Here is a 23,898-nt window from a genome sequence, read left to right on the forward strand (position 1 = left end):
CCTCCTACTGCCCCAGCTAAACCCAGGGTCAGGGTAACTTTGAAGATTGTTGTAGGAAATGCAAGTGCAAATCTATTTAGATACTTGGAACCTTTGGAAACTCATTTTGGGTTACACTGATTTCCCTGAAGTTAAGAGGACTCTCAAATTAACCAGGGACAACCCTATCACAACTTTAAATAATTTTCCAATGAGGCTGTTATTACTCTGGGTAGAACCTTTGAAATGTTATAAAATCAGATATTACCTTTTAGCAAACCGAAAGGAAACACAGTAACTGCTCTGTTAAGGACAAGCGGGTGATTTGACTGCAACATGAGTAAAATTGCAAAGCAAGAATATATAAAGACATGTTCTCTATTCCCATTGTGGAGTTATTAGTCCCAACAAAACAAGGAGCAGAAGGAATTCCCTATTATTCCACATAATTGATTCATGAACTACTTTTTAAAAGCCTCAAAACATTTGAATGATTTTCTTTTTCTCCCTTATGTAGCACTTTCTACAAACTGATGTAAATATTAAGATTTGCTAGAGCATCTAAATGCATCCAGTCTAAGAATGCACTGGAAACAGAAACCAGAGTGGCATGAGGTGACCCATATGTCCAAATGCGAAGTCCATTGAAGGAGAAACAAAATCAGATGACCCCAGTGTGCTTTTACAGTCTTTCTTGTGATTCTTGGTCCTTTTTTTCTGACCTTTTCTCAACTTTTTTTTTTCCTATTATCTTCCCACCTAAATTTTAAAATTAGATTTAACTGTGTCACAACCTAAGGTGTGAAACTACCACAGTTTGGTTCTTTCCTTTCTTCTTTTATTTTCTAGTTCTTTTGTTTATTTTGTGTTGTCTTTTTAAAATCCCACCAAACTGTATCTTTTCAAGATTGAGGCGACCTAATGATCCCTAGAATGTTGCTGCTCAAAGTATAACCTCCAAACATTCACCATTTAGAAGTATCACCTGGGAGATTGTTAGAAATGCAGGATCTCAGATCCCATCTAGCCCTACTGAGGCAGAGTCTGTGTTTTAACAAGTCTCCTAGGTGAAGCTGGGAAGCACTGCTTTAGAAAGAAGCTTCCAGAACTAAATCCCAGCTGAATTCATGCATCAAATTTCTCACCTCTCCTCAAGTGTATAAGGTGGCCCTTTGACCATCTTTTTCTGAGTCACAGAAGTAATCTTTCACTTACAGCTTTTGAAGGTACGTGCTTGATTCAAGTGGATTTGAACTCTTGGACTTATTGTGGAAGTCACTTTGACAGTATCTGCAGGATTAGAAATATTTGCTGATCCTCCCACCAATGCCTTTCTTCTCTTTGGGATGTATGTGGAGACGTGAATTGGCATATACTTCGTCAGTCAGTTCTTGCTGCATATCTTAGCATCAGCCATCACTAATGGGATTAATTGGTCTTAATTGATGGAATTGTGAAAGTGTGTACCTCCCAGGGTCATAAACACTAAGGCTTAATTCAAATCAAATGTATATTTTAAAAAGCATGTCTGGAATCATAGACTCCTTTCTGCTTGGGTTTAGTTGACATTAGCAATGGTATGGAAACCTGATCAGGAAAGGTTTGCTGTTATTACTGCTTTGAATATGAACTTATGCTTCTCAGCACTCTAAGTAACTGATTAGGGGAGGAAGTAATATTCTACTTAACTATTGGTTACACATATAGAATAAATCCTATTTTAATGGTATCTAATGAGCCTTTCATTTTTAGAACCTTACACAAAAGCCTCTAATAGAAAGGGAAAGTAATATTTCAAAGGTCATCTTAATGCCACTTAATGTCAGCAATCCGTAATCAAGCCAGTATATATAGATGGTGATTACAGTCCAGTTATGATTCTTTAAATATAAAATAATCTAAATTAGCAAAGTGGAACAAGCTAAGATTCTTTAGGTTTGCAATAACTTAAACTTTCTAATTAAAGTTTGTTACTTGAAAACAACCTCAGAGTTAAAGAACTCTTTCTCAAAGTGAGGCTTCATGCAGTGCAGTATTTTCAAGACCCATGAGTGTAAGTTCTATCACTTACAGTTTCATGCACTGTTCCCATATGTGTCCGCAAAGCCACTGAAATGTGCAAACAGAAAATGATGGCTCCCCTTCTGTACTTTTTCTCAACAGGGGAATGTAATGGGCAGTAGAAGTATGGGATGTTTTATTGGTCAGGAGGCCACCTAGGGAACTTGTGGGCACACCTATTTCAGAACCAGACATCTGCCTGGTGGCAGATTAAAAAGTTGGGAATTTGAAGAGTCTCCAGTAAGAGATGGAGAGTCTGAGATTTTGTCCTTTTTGCCCTGCTCTGGAATGGAGATGCCTTTTCCATCCTAGGATGGTTGCTGCTATGCTAGTCCATGTGACCCTTGTCTGAATTAGAAATGGGTAAATTCTGCAAAATGCTTTACTTTTGTCACAAGATTTTCATCAATAAATGGACAGTGATCACAGTATGAATAACATTCCCTAACTCACCTGCTCACACTGTAGTAGTGTTCATCAGAATATCAGAATCTTATGGGGGGCTTGTTAGCAGTCAGATGGCTGGGCATCACTCCCAGTGTTCTGATTCTGGGGTCAGAGAATGTGTATATCTGACAAGTTCCCAGGCGATGCCAATGTTGCTCATCTAGGGACCCCATCTTTGAGAACCACTCCTCGGGTGCGTCAGTATGTAACCTGCCCAGCCATACACGTTGACCTTGCTTTCATGCACATAGAGCTTACTCAGTATTTTTTGGGAAAAAATAATGCTATTTAGATAAAATTACTAACATAGGGGAAATTTTCTAGCAAGGAGCTTGGTATGGAATACATGCTGAATGCACACCAGGCCCCTTTTCCTCCATTGCTGCTCCCCACACTGTCACCCTGCATTTGTCTCCCTTGTGTTCTATTCAGCCACCTTCTGTTTCCTCCTTGGATTCTGAGAGTTTGTTTGTTGGTTCATGTTTCTCTTGTTTTCCTGTATGTAGTCTGTTTTTGAACCTCGGGCAAACTCTGGCCTGATCATTCAGTCATGTGTCACTGAGTCCTGGGCTCATGGTTCTACAGCTAGCCCAGGAAGCAGAAGACCTGAAAATAGGATATTGTTCAGTTTGGATAGGAGTTGTCCAGTGGCAGTGACACAAGCAGTCAGTTGACAATTTGGACCTTAGATCTCAGGATGGACTTGAACTTTAGGAACCTCGATGAGAAAGCATCTGGCCAAACCCAAGGAAACACTCTTAATGTTCCTTGCTTCCCTAAGCTTAGATGTCAGTTTACAAGGTGAGACATGCTCGCTCATTAAAGAATTGGAAAACGTGAAAAAAATAAGAAGGATAAAAGGCATCCATTTGCCCAAAAAGTCAAAGAATCCAATTTTGGTATATTTTGTAACAATCTTTTATAAGCCTACCTAAATGTTGTTTTATTTTTAATGCATTTGCATTTAATTGAACTTATAAATCTAGGGGTAAAACTGCCTGAGGGAGGGGAATTTCTTGTGATGAATTACAGGGTTATTCCCATAATAAATGATAATGATTCATGATAAAATTATTTGCTTTCAACTTTCATCCAGACGCCATTAGAGAAATGAACAGCACCTCCTTTCTCTTTCGGCAGAATTGTCAATGTGACACGTTCATTCAGGTGTAGTGCCCTGCACACTCCTGTGATGAGTTGGATATTTGGCACCTCACCAAGGCATTTATCAATCCTTAGGTGCCTGATTTTACTGGTCTTGGGTTCCATGGTTCCTGCAAGTGAATTCTTCAACAAGAGTGAGTTGGGGGTGTATGTTATGAGCCCCTGACTACATGAAACTGCCTTTCTTCTTCTGCCTTTATTCATACAACATAATGAGGTCAAACCCTTCATTCATAATCTTTTCCCCTGAGAATACTGTAATGCTATTCTATTGTCTTCTGCCCTTTCTTGTTACAGAGGAAACATCTGATATCCACTGGATTTTGATTATTTTACAGATAATCTTTTTGTTGTCATTTTCAGTCTAGGTGCCTATATTTTCCTCTATCCTTGCTATTTGAAAATGGTCAGGATGTTCTGAGATATTGTTCATTTTGCACTGATTTGCTTGGAATGCAGTAAGCCCTTTGGTCTTTGGTTATTGCTTCTGTTAAGAGTAATAATAGCAATTAGTTGAGTTTTAACTGAATATTCAAGTGGATATTTAACTGGAAAGACTTGGAAATGGTATTCTTACATATAGTTTATGTTTTATCAAGTGAACAGTTTGAATTAATCAGAGACATGTCTTGGATCCTTCTAATCCCTCTATGTTAGAACTAGGAATGTTGTTTTATCCTGTACTCACAGAAACCTCATTAATCTTATTCTAAAGTAGTTCTCCACTCTCATCCTGGTGCTGAAACGATGCAGCTTTCTCTCAGATCAAGATCTGAGGCGACTGTGGAATAGAGTGGATATGGGGCCTACTCAGGTTTGGGTATGTGCCCCTGGAGCTGGCCCCAAAATGGAATCCACCCTACAAAAGAGCCTTGCTAGGAACTAGGCTACGGACTTGGAGTGTCTAAAACCACAAGCTCATTTCAGACCTAAGTGTGGTCCACCAGGTGATTCCAAGTCAAATAAACTGAGCTCCAAGAGTTTTCTCTGAGTCGTCATTCAAAGAGAACCCTAAAAACAGAGGTTTGGTCAGCAGAGGCCTCTTAGCTATGAGTTGGGGTTTAATGTTGAGCCCCTTTATTCTTAAATTTGAGAGTCACTTGAAAAGCTGCATAAATGAGCCCCTTAACTCCTCTCTCCCTCTAGTGACGTTTCCTTTCACTCTGCTGAAAAAGTAGTTGGCTTCGTCAGCATTCATCTTCTGCTCAGGCTAAATTTATTTTTATGTGAAATAGAAATCAGGAAAACACCAAAATTATTTTAAGCAAAATATCAAAATTGAAATAAACCAACATATGTCTGTGAAACATGTATAACTCTCAATCAAAAATAAGTGCAACTTTCATAAATTTCTTAAAATACCCCAGCATGCAAAATCTGGACAACTTAAATAGATGGAGTTATGACATGTTTAATTATTTTTTTTTTACTTAGTTTGTCCCTTATTTAAAGATGAAAATTCCAATAACCAAAACCTGGCCAGCTCTAGATCATTCTTTTGGGAACAGTGTCCTCTACCATCTATTATAGTAAGAGAACCAAAGAGTTTTATACAATTTCTTGCAGCAAGGTTAGGTTATACCTGCTAATTTTGAATGGGAACCATCTGGAACTTACCTTCCTTCCTTACCCGCCCTCACCCCCCTGCATTCCTCTATAAGAAGTGAGGCTTCTTAATTGCTTTAAATGTATTATGCTTTGTTCCAGTAGGTGTTCCTTATTTCTCAGTTTCCCTTCCAGTGAGAACTCAAATGGGGTTAAAACTGTCTAAGTAACATAACTCTTCTGGGGGTTAGCGCCAAAGAGAGAGTTAAAAGATAAATCCCCATCTCACCTTTATGCTTCATTTCTAGGCTTTCTCTAACATGTTTTCTTTATTAGATTGTTACTTCAAGGATTGGAATCACTTTGACCCTATTAATAGTAGCTGATATTTTGCTCTCAGAAGACATTGAGTAAATGTTACTGTCAATAAATATTATTGACAAACCAGTGACACATTTATTGAAATCTTAAGCCTTTTATCTTCTTTTCCTCATGAATTAGATAATGAAATGTCTAAAAAGTAAAAAAAGATTAAAGTATTACTGTACTTTTTTGGAAAATGATTTCACACTAAATGAATTGTCTTTTAGCTTCCTTTATAAAAGTGTGTTAAAAACTTTATCTCATTAGCCTTGGCATTACCATATACATTAACATGGTCACTCTTTTGAGGGTTGGAAAAAACTTACGAATATAGTTAAGGAAATTTATGATCATATTGATCTAGTGGACACATGTCTTTTTCATCCTGGACTCTCAGATCTTCAATTCTCCTTTTTCTCATATATCACTCTGACTTTTTTTTTCTTATTAGTTTATTAGTTGTCAGAAAGTTTCTTCCTTTCCAGTTCCTTCAATTTAGACCAATTTGGAAATGGAAAATTGTGTTAATTTTTAATAAATCTTTAAGACACACATTACTGTATTTTTATTAACAGAGCCAAATGGCTCACAGTGAATTTTCTCTGACATAAGTAAATCACAGAAATCAGTTTGGGACCCAAATCTGGTACAGAAAGTGGCATGTATATTCAGTGGAAAACTGCAGTTCACATAAACATTCGGATATTTTTAGGAGCAATATTTATTACTGTTTGGATTTGATTTTATTTTATCATTTTCAGCAAAGTACAAACTAAGGACATTTTTTTTTTTTTTTGCTGTCCCCCAGACTCAAACATTCAAGATCCTTCTCAACAACCAAAAATTGTTTTCTTTTTGCAGTTTGAAGGTTGCGAGAAGGCCTTTTCAAGGCTTGAAAATCTCAAGATCCACTTGCGGAGCCACACAGGCGAGAAGCCGTATTTGTGCCAGCATCCGGGTTGTCAGAAGGCCTTCAGTAACTCCAGTGACCGCGCCAAACACCAGCGGACGCATCTGGACACCGTAAGAATGGCAGGAGCTTTCCAGTTTCCAACCCAGAGCCTGGTGTGAGGAAGTGCCTGCTTGATAGTGGGCTGGTGAAGTGTTTGCTTTATGGTCTGCAGGTTACAGGGACAATGCCAAGGGCAGCAGTGGAGCCTGGTAAAAGGCCAGATGGGGCCCTATTTGGCTGTTTCATTTTTCTGTAGTAGCAGGTTATTCTAAATATTAACAACCTCCTGGGACAGAAGGGTTACTTGGTCACTGCTGTGTACAAAGCAAAAGCAGTTTAGGGGCTGTCATATAGTAGATTTTAGTACAGAGAGTGATCAGGAGAGACTGGCATTAAAAACAGTATTCAGATATCAAGTCGGTAATGTATGCTATTGCTAGGAATATGAAGCAGTTTTTGTTTGTTTTTCTTTGTTTTTTTTTCTACCCTGGTTCTTTCCCTCTTGACATAGAACTTTGCAGCTAGAATGATTTTCAAGAGTGAATTTGGCCCTTTGCTTTAGAAACCACCTGGTATTTTCACCTTCAGCTGATCTAAGAAGAAACAGCAAATCTTTCCCAAGAGTTCACTTTCCTCATGCTTCCTATCTGTTAACGGCCACATATTCTTTGACATCAACCCTATGAGAACAATTGATTTTCGTTATTACACCCTTAAGTCCCTTAATGCTACAACATTTTGCTCATTCCCAAATGCCTTTTCTATGATTCTTGTCTTTTATTTTCTCAATTATGTTGATAGCCCTCCTTTGCATTTCCCAGGTTTTAATGCCATTTTCCTTACACTAGGCCAGGTAGACTCTATGTAATTTCACTGCGCTTAACAAAGCCATCAGGATAAGTGTATTATACACATCACAGATCTCTTATCCCACATTCTTGCAAATAATGTATTCCTGACAGTACTTTTTCAGTGTTAACATTCTGATGTCTATTATTAAACTACACCAGAGTTTGAATTTTGAAAAGATACTGTTATTTCTACACACCTTCTCATACATATTTAAGATTCTTCTGATGTTATAGTTGACATATTTATTAAATTTTATATTAGTCTCTATTAGTCATATTCATAGAAGTCATTTTAGCTATATGTCACATAACCTTTCTAAACAGAATTATCCCCTAATATGCATAAATGTGATGGTTTGCCTAGTAAATATCTCAAATATGATTAGAGCAACATGGGTGTAGGATGGACCCAGTTTCTACTCTACCTGAATTCAGTGATTTTAGGACCAATAAAATGGAACACTAAATGAACACATGTGGTGAATAGTGGGATTTTTCTAAGTAGAAAAAGGAAAAAAAAAGAATAAATTGTGTTAAAATGCCCTATTTTGTTGTGCCTCAAATGGTCTTGGTGGGATCCAATAAATTTTCCAATTTGTCATTAACCTTTATCATGGAAGAATGAACATTTATGAGACAAGATTGTCTTGAGAAATTGCTTCTACTCCAGGTAGTTATCTATAGTTTGAAAGAACTATTGTGAGGCTAAGTGTTATGGTTTTGCACTGCCCTCCTTTGCTTGGAGCTAATTTTAGCTAATCAAGCTAAGAGCATTTTCAGAAATCATTTTGGAATAAAAATATATATCTTTTTAAAAGACTGTTGAGGAAAGCTACCTAATATAGTAGTTTCCTGATTTTTGTTACTGCAATAGCTTTTAAAACTCAGCTATTTTTTTTTTGGAAAAATTATTTCTCTATTAAATGTTTTTAAAGCATCATTTTTTCCTTTAAGCTCCAAACTAACTCCTATTTAAATTTTTACTACATTTAACAAATTAGTAAGCTCTTTTAAAATCATATAGAAATCACACACTTGTTTTTAAAAACAAACTGTACTTGCTTGAAGAATTTATTATTTAAATTTAGGTCCTTGTTCGCTTTCATTAATCACTCCTTATACTATAACACTGTCAGAATTTTGGATAAAGTATCTTTCTTCAACTAAGTGGATTCCTTATTTGTAGAAAAATGGTTTTCCCATAAAGATTACTGAGTTCCTAATTCTAACCCTTAAAAGTTGTATTAATTAATCTCTCTATTAGCATCTTAATATCTACACAGTAATTGTACAGTACAGGTGGAAAATAACAAAATATATAGTTGGATGAAGTGTAGCATGCTAGTTAAAGCTTAGGTAACCTGAGATAAAATGACAGTTGCAGCAGTACTACTTAGATCAGTCCGTGACATTACTTTTTTGGCATACCAGTCCTTCCCTAGTGGCTGACAACAAGAGAAGAAAGTGAAGGTCAGCTGAGAGGAACAGTGGGTGTGTAGTCAAACTTTCTTCAAGAACATCTCAAAATCAAATAGAAGGCTGGGCACGGTGGCTCACGCCTATAATCCCAGCACTTTGGGAAGCCAAGGTGGCTGGATCACCTGAGGTCAGGAGTTCGAGACCAGCCTGGCCAACATGGCGAAACCCCATCTCTACTAAAAATACAAAATTAGCCGGGCGTGGTGTCACATGTCTGTAATTCCAGCTACCTAGGAGGCTGAGGCAGGAGAATCGCTTAAACTCGGGAGGCGGAGGTTGCGGTGAGCCGAGATTGTGCCGTTGCACTCCAGCCTGGACAACAGAGTGAGACTCCATCTCAAAAAAAAAAAAAAAAAAAAAATCAAATAGAAAATGACATTACCAACCTAAATTGTAGTGACCATGGTAATAATAATGGCATCAATTTATATAATTTGTTAATAATCATCAAGCCTTTTGTACATGTACCATCTCCTCTAATGCTCAAAGCATAAGCTTTTACAATGGGATTGCCAGTAAAGATCTTAGCTAGTTGCACTCCTGAAACCAGGGCAGGGTAGGGAAGGCTAGTGCAAGAAGGCTATGCGAATTCAGAAAAGATTCCCAGGTTAAAGAAAATCTTTGCTTACTCGGTAGAAACTAACTGGCAAGTGACTTTAGCCAATAATAAACTCACTATTTTGTAGAAACCATGAGGTATCGAGAACCCGGTTTATCCACTGTTCACTTTTAGATCCCTAATCTGAAACACAGTGCCCAGCACATCCCGGAAGCATACTTTTGAGTGATTCAACCAACCAGTCAAACAGTCAGTCAATCAATGAACACAGCAGATAATCAAACATAGAATTCAAGTTTGGTATGTCACATTAAATTATATATTCATGATTTAACCTTATTCTTGGAATCCAATGACACAAAAAAAGGAGTGAACCATAAATATGGCTTCTAGCAGGTCAAATAATGTAATCCACTTATTTATTGGCTCACAGAATGACATACATGCACATAAAAACAGAAGTAACATTAAAAAGAAATCAAATTAATCAGATTCTTTTTTTTTTTTTTTTTTTTTTTACTGTAACAAGTTTCTAGAGCAAGAATCCCGAGACAGGGTTTCAGGTCTTTTCCTTACATTTCACATCATACAAACACAGCTCTATTACCTTACTTGATGAGACACTAAGCAGATAAGTTACTATTAATATATGTTATAAACACAGTTAATCCTGTGATTTTTAAATTTTTCATTTCTCGAATAGGCTGAAGATTTTGATTTATCTCACAACTGAAGAGTCATAGCCTCAAACACAACTGAAGAGTCATAGCCTCAAACTTTTGATAAGTTTAAGGGTCATAACAGGAATAGGTGCTGAAATGTGAATGGATGTGAGCTGCTCTTATTCATTCATTTCTATTATCTACTAAGCACGAGGGATACAAAAATTAAAAAGTGCCAGGCATGGTGGCACATACCTTTAATCCCAGCTACTCAGGAAGCTGAGGCAGGGGAATCACTTGAACCCGGGAGGCAGAGGTTGCAGTGAGCCAAGATTGCGCCACTGCACTCCAGCCTGGGAGGCAAGAACAAAATAACATCTGAAAAAAAAAGAGCCTAGACTCAGCCTTAAGCACCACACCTCACATCTCCCAGGAGCATGGGGGAAATGGAATAGCCAAAATGTGTGTTCTGATTGCACTCAGCCAAGAGCTTATTCACTTAACTCAGGCTCAACACCAGGACACCTCTGCAACTAATATTATTAATGCTTCTCTGGATGAATTTTCACGTGTCTGTTTGAAACCTACTGTCTCTTACTCACTTTACACTAATTTTCTCTTCTTAATTCTCTCCCTTTCTCTTTCTAAATCAGGTTTCTTCTGAAAAATACCCAGTTTTTTTCTGGACTTTTCTACAGCTTCTTTACCTGAACCCTTACAGAATATGTGTTTACTAGTTTCTGACAGTACCAAAGATTATTCTCAGGGAAACATAACTGTAAGTATGACTAGAGATGCTTACTAATAATTTCCACATTAAAAAATGCCCCAAGAGGTTTTGTGGTTAGAGCACACACTAAAGCAATCTCTTAGAAATCATCAAGGATAGGGCATCTCTTTGTTCCTTGAAAGTTTACCCTTCTCTTAACCATCATGCAAAGTTACTAGACTTTGTAATTAAAATGCATGAGTATTAGCTAGCATTTCACATCCGTCAATTGGTAACAGTTCATGCTCTGAAGTCAATAGTCTTTGAGTAAAACATTTCCCAGTTACCTTTATGATTTAACCACAGCTGTTTCTTTCTTTCTTTCTCATTTAGAAACCTTATGTTTGTCAAATTCCAGGATGTACCAAACGCTACACAGACCCAAGTTCCCTAAGAAAGCATGTGAAGGCACATTCTTCCAAAGAGCAACAAGCAAGGAAAAAGGTAATTTTAAAAGAGAATCTTCCAGTCGGGAAAAGCATGTTCAGATTATTCTTGTAGTACACGAAGCTTCTGCAGGGCACTTGAAATTCTTATACTTCTCATGGTGTAACCTGCTTTAGACCGTTTGAGGAGGTAAGTCTCCCATGAAGTAATAGCAAGGCTATGGTTTGCATAACTGATATGGCTATGGTTTGCATAGCTGCTATAGCTATGCAAATTTCTGGGAAAGGCTTGTATAATAGGAATCAGAGAAAAGTAAGTAAAGTCCCTCAAACTGGAAAGCAACAAAAAGCTTTTATAGAAGTTAGGTTCAGATAGGTAAAGATAATTAAATTGGGAAAAAGAACACCACAGAAATCCTTCTGGAAAGAAGTGCTGTTTCATAAAATATCAATTGGCCAAAATTGTGAAGCTCTAATGAAGAAGGTAAGTACGTCTCTAGGACAAGTAGAGAGCATTCTTTAAGCTTAGAGAAAAAGCAGATTTCTGGATTTGTATGAAAATCTGAAAAAGGAATTGAACTTAAAACCACTTTGACATTAATGAGGGGTTAACACATTTTCAAAGTTCATAAAAATCATAATATCTTAGATTTGGAAGAAATGTTAGAGACCAACCAGCCAGGCCACCTGGCTTGCTCTCCTAACTCCTTAAGATGTCTAGCAAGTGGTTGACGGCACTGTGCTTCAACCCCTCCAGAGACAGAGAGCTTACTACCTTTCAAGGCATTTCCTAATAACTAAGTTTTTACATTTTTGGATCAATGAGTATCTTCTATTCATGGCAGAAAACATGTTGAGCTGACCTTGGCTTTTTGAGTGTTTCATTGGTATTGAGATGGGTTCCTGATTCATTTGAGGGCCCTTTATAACAAATTTAAGGGCAGTTTGAGACTGAACGTATTTCAAGTGATTGAACCCCATGGCAAGGGTTTTCAGGTCACCGTGGCTTCTACTTTGAATCTTGCATTCTTTCATGGTTTATAGGGATTTAACACTTTTAAGTTGGGAAATGCTCTATAGTCTTCTTGTTCCTTGAGATTTTTTTTTCTTCCTTGAGAAGTGTTAGCACAATGCCAGCTGAGGGTGCGTATATGGAAGGAATTTGACCCTTTCCCTGTGAGTTAGAAAAATGCTCAGTCAGGGGGATTTGATAGATAGTCTTAATTGCATACAATTCACTCTTGTAAGTTAATTGTTAAAATCATTTTTTCCTAGAAATATAGTTAAATTTCTTTAATTGGAATCCCAGTAAATTGATATCTGTGATCATTAGACAGACAGTAGATATGCTCTTGTGTTTCAGAAAAGCAAAGGAACTGCTAAGTTAATTAATAATGTAAATAAAGTTAGAAAGCATGTGCTTAATCTTCTTAAAATAACACACCCTTTTTGCATGCTATTAACTACTTTCAGCAGGACCACCGTCTATTATTTTTGTTATCATCTATATATACCTTACAAATTTGAAGTAATAAATGATATTTGTAAAAAAAAAAAAACCTTCTAGACGAGGAGGTTTTCTTCCCCCTAAATCTGATCATTTTTTTTGCCTCCAAGTTGTGCAAATGTGTAAGGTTTTATTGTAATAGTAATCTATCATTAACATCAGAGAGTACCCTTGTAGAGATTAACAATTGTCATGGACATGAAAGAGTATCGGTCCCCTATCTAGACAAATAAGCAACACTGTGATGTTCAAGTTAAGAAGGTAACCTAGGTTGACAGATTTGGAAGCATAACAGGGGATATTTTCAGGAATTATTAATGGTTTCTCCTGTTCAAACTTGTTGTGTTGCAACCTCTGTGTAAAGAAAGAGTAGTTTTGATTGTGTGAAAGATTATTGAAGCACTAACTGAAAAAAGAAAACCGGATCTTGAGACTACAAAATATTATTTTATTGACAATTTGCAGACACCCTTTAACAATCTACGTAAACAAGGGTATACTTTCAAAGAGCAGTATTGTAATCTCATGTCAAATTGCAGTGTTCTCTTAATTTTGTCTTATGTAAATGGGACACTGTCTCTCAAATGGCTTAGCTTTTGATGTTCACTGTTTTCTGCAAGTGGTTGAATTGGATTTCATTGACTTGTTGACTTGCATTGCGCAGCCCTTAGTGATAAGTTTGCAGTGTTTACTTTCCGATTTTAGCCTGCCTTTTTATCCAAAGATTTTAAAAATTCTTTATGAGTCCATGATGGATTAATTTGTGGAAATTAAAATGATGAAAGTTGCTCCATCCAACAAAAAAAGGAAATGTCATTCCCAGGAGAAGCAGTTGCTAATAAACCTGAAACTAGTCAATCCACATTTCCAAATCTTGTGCTGATATACCAGTGTGTAATATTTACATGGTACAATGTTGTTACTAGACCTTGGAGAGATTCTAATTGCTCACTCGCATCAGGACTTGGTATTTGAAATATTTCCTGGCAGCAGTAAAAAAAAAAGAAACAATAAACCTTTTAAGGCAGAATTAAGATTATTTACGACTTTAATTAAAAATTGAAAACTGGCATCATTTCAAAAAAGCCTTTACAAAAATGTGAATTAATCAAAAATAACCATAAAAATTCCAAGGTGATAAAGGCACAGTGGAGTAATGGTCCTAGTCCTAGGGAATTGTTTTGTTGAAAAGAATAAAACCCTTTTCTGTCACACCCTGTTAGTCATGGACTTATTTAATATACCCTACTTGCCTGCCTGCCTCTAATCCTCTTTGTAACCTCCCCCTAGACACTAAATGACATTATTTTGGTCTTAACGTTGCCAGTTTTATGAGTTCTACTGTGGAATCGGGGCCAGTGACAAGGCATCCATAGCCATAGATAAATTCATGTGAGGAGGGGCAGGGATCTCATAAGTGATGCCCTGACCGTGGGCATGTGGCCCTTTCCCACACCTGTCGGATCCTACTGAAAACCAAGAAAAACCTGAAATCCCAGCTAAACATTATTCAAGCTGTGAAAAGAAAGAAAAAGAAGAAAAGAAAAACTCTTCTGCAAAGGAATGGGGATAATTTGGTTCATTGCATGCAGAAGAGTAACTTTTCTCTTTACATAATTCGTGCACACCCACACATCCCATCAGCCGATGTACAGACTTCTTTTATGGAATGTGCTTTGCAGATCTCGAGTCCATTAAATCAAGGGTTACACAGAAAAATGGGTAGCGAAATACTCAAGTCACCAACTATGGTCTCCACAGAGAATAGAAGAAGTTCGCCTATAGAGCAACGGGCAGAATCTGTCCTTCAATTCTGTCTGATAATGAGTAAGTGAAATAAGAGAAAACTAAGGCAATAAGCCACTTGAAATTTTCCTCAAGGCTATGAGCTTTATCAGAATTTTTCATTTTCACCTTGGAAGTGCCATAAGCAGGAGGGTTTCCTTTAACTCTAGCCTGATATCGAAATGGACTTTTTAAAAGTGCATACAAAGGATGCCTGGCCAGAAATTAGAGGTGACATGAATCTTTCATCCATTTCACACTTCCACAAAGATTCAAACTTTATTTGTGATTTGTTAAATGTTTGTTAAACATTGACCCATGATCCACTGTGGCTGATGGCTTTCACTTTTGTGACCTCAAAACAGGCTGTTATAAACCAAGCATAGCATTTGAAATGGGTGCGAATGCAACACACATTTATATTTCCTACGTAGAGAACAGCTCTGTATTGCTTTTTGGCAAAATTAGGGCAGTCTATTTACTGTAACTCTTCATAGAGAACTGGTAACTATTGGGAATCGGTTCAGAGCCACCACCACCTCTCCCCCACATATACTCAAAACCAGAAAATTTTCATTAAATACCACATAAGCTTACCTTGCTTTGTACAGTTCTTTGAATCTTTAAGAGCTATGTGAAAATATATATTTTCTTTTAAATTGAAGCATATGTTAAGTGGACTAATAAGACACACTTTTTCTGTCAGTTGCTTTCAGTCATGGTCTAGACGGCAGATGGTGTATGCACAAGTGGGGTACATGATCGGGGCCACCCCAGATTTTGCAAACCCTTCTCATTTTTTTCCTTTCTTGTTTCTGCTCAGGAATAAATTAAAACTCAGTCATACTATTAATAGAATATTAGTAATAGGCACATATCACAGACATATCATCTCAAGATGAACTAGTCCACCTCTTCCTCTCACATTTTAGAAACTATATTAGAATGCAGGTGACGGAGAGTGATGCTGTTATAGGGATGACATTCAAATAGCACTGATTTTTTAAAAGTGAGTCACAAACTTTTGTACTTTAATCATTGTTGATGATGCATTACTTACCTCACACCTCAAAATGATGGTGAGACATACCCGAATATCCTGATGCTCTCATTTGAAAGTAACTTACTTCAATAAAGGCTCTGGGAGATGCTTTTGTAACACAAGTGTTTTTGGTTAGAAATTTTTATGCTAATTAATAATTAAATTCAAATGAAAAAATAAGCCATCTTAAATTTAACCCTGTGCCAGTAGCAGTCATTTGGAGTTGAAACCAGTTGCTTGGAGGCTTCCCTTTTAAGTAGACCCAATATGATGCTAGCTATGCTTTCCAGAGCATTTTGATGCTACATGGTGATGGGAGCTATTTAAAAAGAGGTAAGAATCCACAATTTGCAGGATTTGGGAGAGGTTGTCAATGAAAGTGACCACTTAGTAAGAATAAGCTTCTCTTCCTTTCTTGAGTGATCAGAAAAGCTGTCTTTGGCCTTTCAGTAAATACAGAAAAATATCGAAAGATATCTACCACCATCTCTGGGGTAATGGTCCAGGATCTTATTTCGTGCTTAAAGCTGTTTCCCGAGGTGTGCTCTTTAGAATACATTCCACAGAATGTTATTAGATATTTCTTTTAAAAGTTTTTTTGGTCATATAAATTTAGGACACACTAAGTTAAGTACTACTCAAGGGTTTCTTTCTTGCAATAGTTCTCAGAGCCTTGGATATACCAGTATTCCAGAAGGAAGATAACATTAGGCGTTGCTCAAAATTATTTGGCCAACTAAACCATCTTTGTTTTTCTCCAGAGATCTCAGCAAACTACTCTTCTACTACATTGTTTGCAAAGTACAATCTCAAAGAATATCATTTATTCTACTCAACAGATATTTATTGAGTACTTACTGCATGTCAGGCACTAGGTTAGATCCAGAGATACAAATGTGTATAAGACAGACAAGTTCTGTGCCCTCTTAGATTTACATTATCTTGATGAAAGTTCAACAACAGTAAAAAAATAAACAGAAAATCAGCAACATAAATACAGATAGGGAAACAATAAGGGAACTGATATGGATATTAACGGAGGGTGGCCTATTGAGGTGAGATGGGCAGGAAAGGCCTCTTTGAGGAGCTGATCATATTTGTAGTGGGAACACATTCAAATGACTAATTTAGAAATGAGGCCAGACCCAATGGCTCACGCCTGTAATCCTAGCACTTTGGGAGGCTGAGGTGGGTGGATCACTTGAGGCCAGGAGCTCAAGACCAGCCTGGCCAACATGACGAATCCCCATTTCTACTAAAAATACAAAAAAATTAGCCAGGCACGGTGGCGTGTGCCTGTAATCCCAGCTACTTGGGAGGCTGAGGCAGGAGAAATCCTTGAACGTGGGAGGCAGAGGTTGTGGTGAGCTGAACTGTAATCATGCCACTGCACTCCAGCCTGGGTGACAGAATGAGAAGAGAAAAAGAAAGAAAGAAAAGGAAGGAAGGAAGGAGAGAGAAAGGGAGGAAAGGAAGAAAGAAATGAAAAAATATAGATTGGCTGCAAATTTTTAAAAAGCATTGCAGGCCGGGTGCGGTGGCTCATGCCTATAATCCCAGTGCTTTGGGAGGCCGAGGCAGGCGGATCATGAGGTCAGGAGATTGAGACCATCCTGGCTAATATGGTGAAACCCCGTCTCTACTAAAATACAAAAAATTAACCGGGCATGGTGGCTGGCGCCTTTAGTCCCAGCTACTCTGGAGGCTGAGGCAGGAGAATGGCATGAACCCAGGAGGTGGAGCTTGCAGTGAGCAGAGATTGTGCCACTGCACTCTAGCGTGGGCGACAGAGCAAGACTCTGTCAAAAAAAAAAAAAAAAAAAGCATTGCTTTAGTCACAATACCGTACCTTCGTGTTTGAGCTTTTAAAAAAAGAACCTGATACTACTAAACTACAGCAATAGATATTAAGATCATCTTAATTTGTTTTAATTGCACCTTTCTGCAGCCTGTCCTCCTTAACGGAGATGGCACTCAATTGAGGGACTGCATGCTAGACAGTGAAAAGCATAGCTTAGTGCTCCCATCTAAGAAAATGACCCAGATGGTCAGCATTTGTGATTCTCTGAGTACACTCTGTCCTCACTTAATGGCCTCAGTAGGTTCTTGGAAACCGCAACTCTAAGGGACATGATGTATAACAAAACCAGTTTTACCAAAGGCTAATTGATAAAACGAGAATTAAGTTCCTAGGGCATATTTCTGGTCAGAAAAACATCATCAAACTTCTAAATAAAGATCTCAAACACTTTTAACATTAAACATTGAAGTGAATGTGAGCTTATGTACTTTTAAGAAAGATAATTAAAAGCAAATACAAAAATTATTTTCCAAATTGTTTAAGTTCAAGGTTGAGGGTGGCTGGATCCTACCCCAACAGCTCAAGGCCTAGCAAGGATTCCATCTCATCACAGTGATCGTGCACACACATGCACACACGCACACACACACACACACGGACCATGTAGACACACCGATTCACCTAATGGTAACATCTTTGGTACATGGGAGGAAACTGGAGTACCTGGAGAAAACCCATACAGACATGGGGAGAACACTTCACATAGACACCAGCTCTGGCCAGGAATCGATTTTTTTTTCTCATCAGCATTATAAAGACACCACGTTATTCCAGGACCTGCTCTACTCAGTACAGGCGAGGCCCCATGACAGCTCTGAGGATTTAGAAACAAGACCTGGCCCCACCCTCCTGAAGATTACATTCTAACAAGAGACACACCGGGAGATGCCTGCTTTCAGTACAGTGGGGGAAATGCTATGATAAAGTCACGCAGAGAAAGCTTCTGGAACATGGAACTTGGGAGTTCCTTTGCAAATGATAGAGATTGTTAAGGTGTAGTCTTATATTTACTGTCTGAAAGCAATAAGGAGATCAGTATTATTCTTTATTACATTACAATATTTTGTCAAATGTAACAAAGTAGTTTTATTTCTATTCCCCCTGAAGATTGGTAATTGGGACCAAAAATAGGTTTTTGGGGCACAGTTCTGGCCAACTATGTAAGGAATGAGGACCCTCTGACAGGTGTTTTAATGAGCTATTCAGGCTGTACAGTGCCTAGCACAGCTACCTTATGGAAAGAGTTTCTAGATAATTGTTTTTCTGATTGACTGACTGACAGAAGCCTTCTAAGCTTCTTATTCCCTTTCTCTTATTAAATTTTGTGCATTCTTGATGAAAATCATTTTGGAATAAAAGTGTTTAGCTCAGGCTCTCTGCTACCTAAATATAGTGTCCTAAAATCTCATAACACAGCTCACTATTGCCCTTCTCAGGCACTCCCTCTCCATCCCCACCAAAGTATTCAGGTCCTTTGTGCAATTACTGCTCCCTCTGGTAGTTCTCTCTTGTCTTTCCTTTTCAGCTTCAGTTGAGCTATGTCATTGATATCCATTGGCAGTATCTTCCCATTTGTTGGTATCTTGGCTCTCTGATCTGTGAAGATTTGTTTTCAGGGTGACTTCACACAAGGGCGTGGATAAGCCTAATACAAAAACTTTTCATGGTGGATACCAGGCAGGTGGCCATGTCTTAGAGTGGTGTTTGGGTTGGACATCAGAAGGTATGGGCTTCTTTTAAGCAGTGCCATGAATTGCTTCCGGACTTAGCTTAAGTTACATTCCCCTGGTTTTTCCATTTTCCCTTCTTTGCAACTAGCTTGAAAGGCAAACATGGGGCCCCAGAAGTGAAAGGGGAGCTAGTTCAGTAGAAAGCATTGTTATGTCACATACCTGCAATCCATAGCAGTCTACTGTGCCTGACAACAGACAAGTAATATCCTTGGAAATATTTTCCTTCCTAAGAACTGAATGTTCTTTCAGTGATTACTAGAGCCAGTCTTTCTGGGTCATATAGATACTCAGACAATAGCACAACAGAAGATCCAGACAAAGGAAAGCAAGCTGGAATCCAAACTAGAGGGAATTTAAATCAAATTTGAACCTGTGAAATCTAATTATATTCAGGGGTTATTGAGTTGGGGCTCATAGACTATGGGCAAAGGCCCATGGATGGCTGTGTTTTAGGAAGTTCATGAACTCCCAGAAATTATATGCAAAATGTATTTTTCTGGGGAGAGGCTCCATAGGTTTTTACTGACCTCAAGTGATCCACCTGCCTTGGCCTCCCAAAGTGATGGGATTACAGGCTATTCTTTTAACTATAATAGAAAAGCATGGCTTTTAGGATGGCTGCTTGCCACACTGCCACTACATGAGGTCTAGGCTATAGCCCATCAGCATTATATGCATCCTTAAATGTCACCTCATCCATCCTGCAGCCTAATGTGGGAGACACATTTAGGCAGTCCCAAAAGATATTCATAAAGCTTCTTCATGTAATCTTAAACTTTCTGACTTTTATGATAGTCTTTTTGGGTATTCCTGTTATTTAGCAACTCTAATATACTCAAACATCCTTGTACTATAGAGAAAAAAAACCACCTTTCTGAAACACCTGCACATGGGCTCTACTGTCTTCCAAATGTGCTGCTGCTTTTCCATGGTGACCTTGCTGATGTCTGTGAAATTCTTCTTTAATATCTCTAGTTTCCCACAATTTTTTTTCTTATTACCCAGATTCTAGATTTTTTGGCATATGGACTATATTTGTCTCCGTGGTCTATATTTCATTCATGGTATAGAGTACAGTGTCAGCAAGGGTCACAGTGAGGCTTGCAGTGTCATTTATTGGCTATTGAGATAGGCATTGAGGTAAAAAGGTCGACAAAGGAACCAGTGCTAAAGGGCCTTATATGCCCTGCTAAGGTGTGAAACGTATACAGTGGTCAGATCTGTGATTTAGAAAGATAATTATAGTGGTAATGTGGGAAATGGATTAGGTATTTACAGTGAAAGGAGACAAGGCAATTAGTTTGGTTGGCATATTTCCATTAATCAACAGTCTTTAGATAAGTGGCTCATCCAACTATGACTACACCCAGCCATGCTATCATCAGTTCTAGGTTTCTCAGTCTTTTTCAAAATGCTATCATGAGAGACTTTGCTAATTATCTTGGAATTCTAGGAGTGGCTTTCCACTAATGGTATCTAAAAAGGAAATGAGGATTCTCTGGTTGTTCCCAATGACCCCATCCTAACTCCAGCTGACTTCCTTCCTTCTTTACTGCTTGGCAACCCATTATTCTTCCTAGAATCTTTCCAACCATAAAGTTGAAGCTTTCTGGTCATTAGATACATTTCTAGACTCTTTTTTACCTTACTGAAATTTGAGATATGCATCTCTTTCTCCATTTTTTTGGCTTTATCTCTTTATATTTTTTCAAAGCATACTTTTATAATCACCTTTACAGGTGTTTTTGGTAGCAGAGTTTGTGAAGACTTAGAACCTTGAATTCCCTGACTAGCTAGATGAGCTCTCTTGTTAACTTCTCTCCTATCCTTCCCCACCTTACCCCCAGCAATTATTTTTCCACATTTCCCCTTCACCACTCCCTCCTGTAGAAAAAATATAAATAAGCCAGGTAGTAGCAGTGTTGTTATATCATACTCAGAGTCCATTCTTCTTTTTAAAATTACATAAGTGATGCCTATCTGTGTAAAAAAAATGAGGACATATGCAAACTTTCATTGAAACCAAGACACCATTGATTGTAAGACTTGTCTTGATTTCAGAGATGGTAAAATATATTTTACAGTCAATGAATCACAGTGGCTTAACTTTGGTGCCTATCTTTCTATATATTTTTTCCTATCATATGCAATCATATTATGGGTCCCTCTGTTTTGATTCTTCTAAGTGGTATATAGTGAATATATTGCCTTGACAGTAACTATATTTTTAATGACTGCATTTTAAAGATACACTGCATTTCACTTAACCAATTTTCTATTTTCAGACAATTAGATTATTTTAAAGATTGTACTATCATGAACAATTCTATAGCGCATATGCTAGTATATAGATCTTAGTACACATCCTAAAGTGCTTCAAATAAATTCCTTACAACATATTGCCAAAATGACTTCCCCAAAATTTGTAACAATTTATTTGAATTTCTGTTAGGACTATATAAAACCAACTTTTTTCTTACACTTTACCAATGTGAAGTGTGAGTGTGTGTGTGTGTGTGTGTACACAGTATGATGGATGAATAATAGATGAACTCTTGATATACAGTTCTTAGATTGCTGGTATATTTGATTATTTCTTCAAAATTTATTAACCATTTATATTTCAATTTTATATTCTCTGTTGTCTTTTCTCATTTTATGGATAATTTTTATATTGATTTGAAGTAACTATATATAACAGATATTAACTAGTTAATTGTCATAAATATTGCATATATTTTAGTAGTTTGCCATTTGTGAAACTTGATTTGCTGTGTGGATTTTTTAATCATAGAAAATTTACTATAGATACATTTTTATATATTTTTAGATTTTTCTCCCCCATCTAAAGGTTTCTGTTTTGATGTCACTTTTACAAAGGCCAACTCATTATTCCACTATTTTGTTTAAACTCCAGCTTTCTCCCATTTTAGTGAAACTACTCTTCTGATGGTGGTAGTTCTTGTTTTTTGTAAAGAACGAGTAAGGCTTTGGAACTGTGCCTGACTGAGTTTGAATCTTAGCTCTGACTCTGGGAGAAATTACTTACCTTCTCTGAGCTTCAGATTCCCATGCTAAAACAATCTACCTCCACAGGGCGATTGTGTGATTCAAGTGAGACCATGCCTGTGAATGGACTTAGTGAAAAATCCAAACTGCAGAATGTAGGAGGTGCTCAGAATATAGTTTTTTCTTTTCTCCTGGACACAACTTAGTTAAATGAGAAGGGCACTTTCTTGCGGGTGATCTGAATACAATTTCAACTGTCCTCATTTTGAGATACACATTGCAGGCAGCTGTTGAACTGCACACCTTATCTTGAAGGAATAATGCATGACACCACTGTGCATAATCAAAACTTTAGCTCCAATTTGCTTTCAGATTCAGTGACAACCATACTGCAAAGTCCTGTAGGGTTGTGATGCAAGATCATTAAGTTTGGTGGTAAAAAGGATAAATTACTGTAATGAGAAGTTTTCCGCATTTCAAATCTCTAAGGACATCACTGAGCTTTGAAAAAGGAGACTCTTTTTTAATTTTAATTAATTAATTAATTTATTATTATTATACTTTAGGTTTTAGGGTACATGTGCACAATGTGCAGGTTAGTTACATATGTATACATGTGCCATGCTGGTACACTGCACCCACTAACTCGTCATCTAGCATTAGGTATATCTCCCAATGCTATCCCTCCCCCCTCCCCCCACCCCACAACAGTCCCCAGAGTGTGATGTTGCCCTTCCTGTATCCATGTGTTCTCATTGTTCAGTTCCCACCTATGAGTGAGAACATGCGGTGTTTGGTTTTTTGTTCTTGTGATAGTTTACTGAGAATGATGATTTCCAATTTCATCCATGTCCCTACAAAGGACATGAACTCATCATTTTTTATGGCTGCATAGTATTCCATGGTGTATATGTGCCACATTTTCTTAATCCAGTCTATCATTGCTGGACATTTGGGTTGGTTCCAAGTCTTTGCTATTGTGAATAATGCCGCAATAAACATACGTGTGCATGTGTCTTTATAGCAGCATGATTTATAGTCCTTTGGGTATATACCCAGTAATGGGATGGCTGGGTCAAATGGTATTTCTAGTTCTAGATCCCTGAGGAATCGCCACACTGACTTCCACAATGGTTGAACTAGTTTACAGTCCCACCAACAGTGTAAAAGTGTTCCTATTTCTCTACATCCTCTCCAGCACCTGTCGTTTCCTGACTTTTTAATGATTGCCATTCTAACTGGTGTGAGATGGTATCTCATTGTGGTTTTGATTTGCATTTCTCTGTTGGCCAGTGATGATGAGCATTTTTTCATGTGTCTTTTGGCTGCATAAATGTCTTCTTTTGAGAAGTGTCTATTCATGTCCTTCGGCCACTTTTTGATGGGGTTTTTTTTTTTTTCTTGTAAATTTGTTAGAGTTCATTGTAGATTCTGGATATTAGCCCTTTGTCAGATGAGTAGGTTGTGAAAATTTTCTCCCATTTTGTAGGTTGCCTGTTCACTCTGATGGTAGTTTCTTTTGCTGTGCAGAAGCTCTTGAGTTTAATTAGATCCCATTTGTCAATTTTGGCTTTTGTTGCCATTGCTTTTGCTGTTTTAGACATGAAGTCCTTGCCCATGCCTATGTCCTGAATGGTAATGCCTAGGTTTTCTTCTAGGGTTTTTATGGTTTTAGGTCTAACGTTTAAGTCTTTAATCCATCTTGAATTGATTTTTGTATAAGGTGTAAGGAAGGGATCCAGTT

General features: G+C 37.6%; 1 protein-coding gene across 3 annotated transcripts in view; it reads left to right on the plus strand.

Annotated features, from left to right (window-relative positions):
- The window catches only part of GLIS3 (GLIS family zinc finger 3), a 512,085-nt gene that overhangs the window by 384,715 nt on the left and 103,472 nt on the right, over positions 1–23,898 (plus strand). For all 3 annotated transcript variants that reach the window (XM_054519981.2, XM_009244473.4, XM_009244474.4), the window contains 2 exons: positions 6,421–6,582; positions 11,165–11,275. In XM_054519981.2, the coding sequence (XP_054375956.2) occupies positions 6,421–6,582; positions 11,165–11,275 (273 nt within the window). The remainder of the gene's footprint in view (positions 1–6,420; positions 6,583–11,164; positions 11,276–23,898) is intronic.

This window comes from Pongo abelii, chromosome 13 (genome assembly GCF_028885655.2).
Source record: "Pongo abelii isolate AG06213 chromosome 13, NHGRI_mPonAbe1-v2.0_pri, whole genome shotgun sequence".
NCBI classification, from domain to species: Eukaryota; Metazoa; Chordata; class Mammalia; order Primates; family Hominidae; genus Pongo; species Pongo abelii.